Source organism: Condylura cristata, unplaced genomic scaffold (assembly GCF_000260355.1).
Source record: "Condylura cristata isolate star-nosed mole 26May11 unplaced genomic scaffold, ConCri1.0 scaffold00011, whole genome shotgun sequence".
In the NCBI taxonomy this organism is placed as follows: domain Eukaryota; kingdom Metazoa; phylum Chordata; class Mammalia; order Eulipotyphla; family Talpidae; genus Condylura; species Condylura cristata.
Genome location: NW_004567112.1, coordinates 3,709,993 through 3,713,152, shown reverse-complemented (window position 1 = coordinate 3,713,152; position 3,160 = coordinate 3,709,993). Strand labels below are relative to the sequence as shown.

At 51.0% G+C, this 3,160-nt stretch overlaps 1 protein-coding gene across 2 annotated transcripts in view; it reads left to right on the top strand.

Annotated features, from left to right (window-relative positions):
* The first annotated feature begins 973 nt into the window (after window positions 1-973).
* FAM24A (family with sequence similarity 24, member A) overlaps window positions 974-3,160 on the top strand; it is a 2,946-nt gene continuing 759 nt past the window's right edge. Inside the window, exons 1-2 of one of the 2 annotated variants that reach the window (XM_012723937.1) lie at window positions 974-2,345; window positions 2,528-2,647. In XM_012723937.1, the coding sequence (XP_012579391.1) occupies window positions 2,538-2,647 (110 nt within the window). In that variant the 5' untranslated portion in view covers window positions 974-2,345; window positions 2,528-2,537. Of the gene's footprint in view, window positions 2,648-3,160 lie in introns of both variants that reach the window. The other variant, XM_012723936.1, reaches the window with a different exon arrangement.

The window sequence follows — 3,160 nt, the reverse complement described above, 5'->3', positions numbered from 1 at the left end:
GAATGTCTTGGCTTCTTGAATCTATCAGTTTGTGTCTTGGGAAGTTTGGAACTACTACTTTAGAAACTCTTCAGCCCCCTTCTCTTTCTCCTCTATGGCTGTAATGACGCACACGCTGGTGCTTTGGTTATAGTCCACAGGTCCCTGAGGTTCTGTTCATTTGTTCAGGTTGGGTAAATTGTATTGTACTGACCGTAAATTTCACTGGTTCAGGCCTGTTCCTCCATTTGTTAACCAAGCCATCCAGTAAGGTTTTTTTTTTTTAACTGAATCACTTCCATTTGTTGTAACTTCTATTTTGCCAAGATTTCTCTGTTTCACTGCTTTAATTGATTGATGAAGCCTTTTTCTGATACCAGCTTTAAACCCTTTTTTGGTAATTCCAGCATTTGCTGGCTCTTGTTCTCATCAATTCGTGGTCTTTCCCATTCAGGTGTTTCTGATCAGGTTCTTGGTCTGAAGTGATTTTTCTCTTGAATCCTCAATATTTTGTTAGGAGGTTCTGTATGCTGTTGAAATGTCTTAACCAGCTAGTCACCCTGCCTAGCTTTAGCATTCAGGTTCAGGCTCGTTTTTGTGGGATGCGGCATCAGTGATAACTCATTTTTGATGTGCTTAGTTTCACTATTGCTATGGACGCTGCCAGGACCCCAGCCGTTCTGCTAAAGGAGCAGAAGATGGATATAGAAAGTAGAAAGGAATCTGACCCACAGGAACAAAAATGCATGTTACAGTGGGATTTCTGTCAGGCTAAAAACTGGCCATTCTGCTGTCTCTCAGTGAAGAAGTTGCAGGACCAGTGAGAAAGAAGATACTTTTCCTGACCGCTTCCTGTCAGCAGGGCTCCCAAATTCTGCCCCTTGCCACTGATGCAGAGCCAGCTGGGGTTCTCAGCAGAGCTCTGGGACTCCCATCAAACCCCAGGGGGTGGGGGAGGGGCGAGGGAGGGAGGGAGGGAAGCCCACATCTGTTGCTAGGTTCAGAGATGGCAACACAAGGTCTGGGCCCCTCCCCTGGATTGCTGTGTGTGCTTCAAGGTCCAGGGTCTCTAGCCCGGTTGCTTCCCTCTTTCCAACTTTGTTTGACTCTTATGTTTTTTCCAGGGATTACAGTTACGCTTCCCAGGAAGGAGCAGAAGGAACAATTCTAAGCCATCTTGTCCGCACTCAGAGTCTCCTCATTTAATGTTTCTAGACTGTCTGGGTATGTGACCCTTCAGATCACACACACACTTAAGCAGGTATCTCAACTAGGCAGTGTGAGGAGCTTCCATTGTCGATGCGCATATGCTCAAATCTAGTAAATGGCTGTATGTTCTCTCTCTAGCTAACTCAGGTCTAATAATGTCTCTGTACTTGGACTTGTAAGTCTCCCGACATTTTTTTAAATTGAAATGTTAAAGCCTGCTTTACTTAGAAGTCAAATCCTGAAAAAGTGTGAGAAAAATAAGCAGCAGTCAAGTGATGCAAAACTGTTTTACTTCGTGGCGGCTAAATGTGCCTACAGGTGGGGCAGAATTCAGAACTCCGTCAGAGGGAGCGGGTGTCCGAGTTGATGTCACACAGCCTGTGGCACAGAACTTGGAACTGGACAGTAGCTGTGCTTCTAAGGGGAGCTCCTCATCCTCAGGCCTCTCCTCCTGGCATGGATAATTAGATCCCTCTTTCTCAAATTCCAGGTTTGATAAAATATCCCATTCCCTAAAGGTTTGTTTTTTTTGTTGGTTGGTTGGTTTGTTCGTTTTTAAAGTTGACCTTCATCTGGATCTGGATAGATTAACTGCAGTAAGTATGCCCAGTAGTCAAAATGTTTATGCTTCTTTCCTGGCTCACCGGTGCCCAATTTGAGGGTTAAACACGCTGATTATTCCAGACAGTGGATTTCCTGGAAGGGCTGGGGAGGGGCAATGGCAGTGTCTTTGGTATCCCAGAGAGGCAGAATGAAGCAGATTCTCCTGGGGAGACTGGTTCCTGACCTGAGCTGGCCACTCCCCGGCCTGCGCCTAGGAAAGCGTTTGGCTGGACGCACTCTGGAACCAGTAGCTGGCATGACACTGTTGAGCGGGAGAATTACGTGCTTTTTCCTGTGACAAACCAAGAGCCAGTTTGCGCGACACAGCGTACCGTTTGAAAACAGTTACCTTTTTTAACCCCATGAAAGCTTTTTATGCCTGATGGCACAGGGACGGGTCAGTTCTGATTTTAACGGTGACTATATAGTCAGGTGCCACGGGAACACTTTGGTCACCAGTGTCTCCCCTCAGGGCCCGCCCTGAGCCCGTGGAGGATCTGCAACCACTGTTTCCGTCTCTGGAGTCCTCAGCTCAGTCCTATTCTCGGCTACAAGTAAGCCGATTCTACCGTAGGGCCAGCCTGGGGTCCTAGTTCCCTCTGGGCAGACCTGCTCATGTTCTACACCCAGAAGGGTCTGGCTGGGCTCAGTCTCCCTCCACCAGAGGAGCATGCCGAGGCTGCCGGGGGCTGTGGGGGTGGGGGCCACGTTCACTGCCGCCTGCACTCCTGCCCAGGTATCAGAGAATGATGAATTTCAACGTCATGGTCGTCATCGGTTCCACCTTACTAGTTCTCCTCTTCCTGCTGCTGTGTGCGGTCATCTGTCTCTACTGCAAAGTGGCCAATGCACTAAAGTGAGTAGCTTGGTTTGGAACGACCCACCCCCTCAGGTGAATGCCCCAGTGCCCTGCTGCAGCAGGCGGCCAAGCCCAGGGGGGCCGGGATGGCAGGCGGGTTGCAAAAGTGCAGGCAGGCGAGTGTGGACTCCCAGCTTCTTCCTCCCGGCCCCGACTGGTGAGCTCACAGGCAGGGTGTTGTCAGCGGATGGCCCTGCGGTCACTCGACTTCACCAAGGGCCTGCGCCGGCCCCCTCGGGCCCTGCAAGCTGGACCCTGGGGGCTCCGCGACCGGGTCCCTGCCTCACATTCACCCGAGGACGGCTGAATCTGCGCCCTCCTGCTTGTGGGGAGCCCTGGGTGTCTCTCCTCCACAACCATGGCCTTGGGGACAGCGAGGTGGCCTCGAGGGCTCCGGGGAGGCCGAGCGGAATGAAGGGCCTTGGACATACCGGATGAGGGGGTGTAGACCAGACAAGAGAGAACTAGATTGGGGGAGGAGCTCCTTCCAGTCAGGGAGCTGGGCTGCCA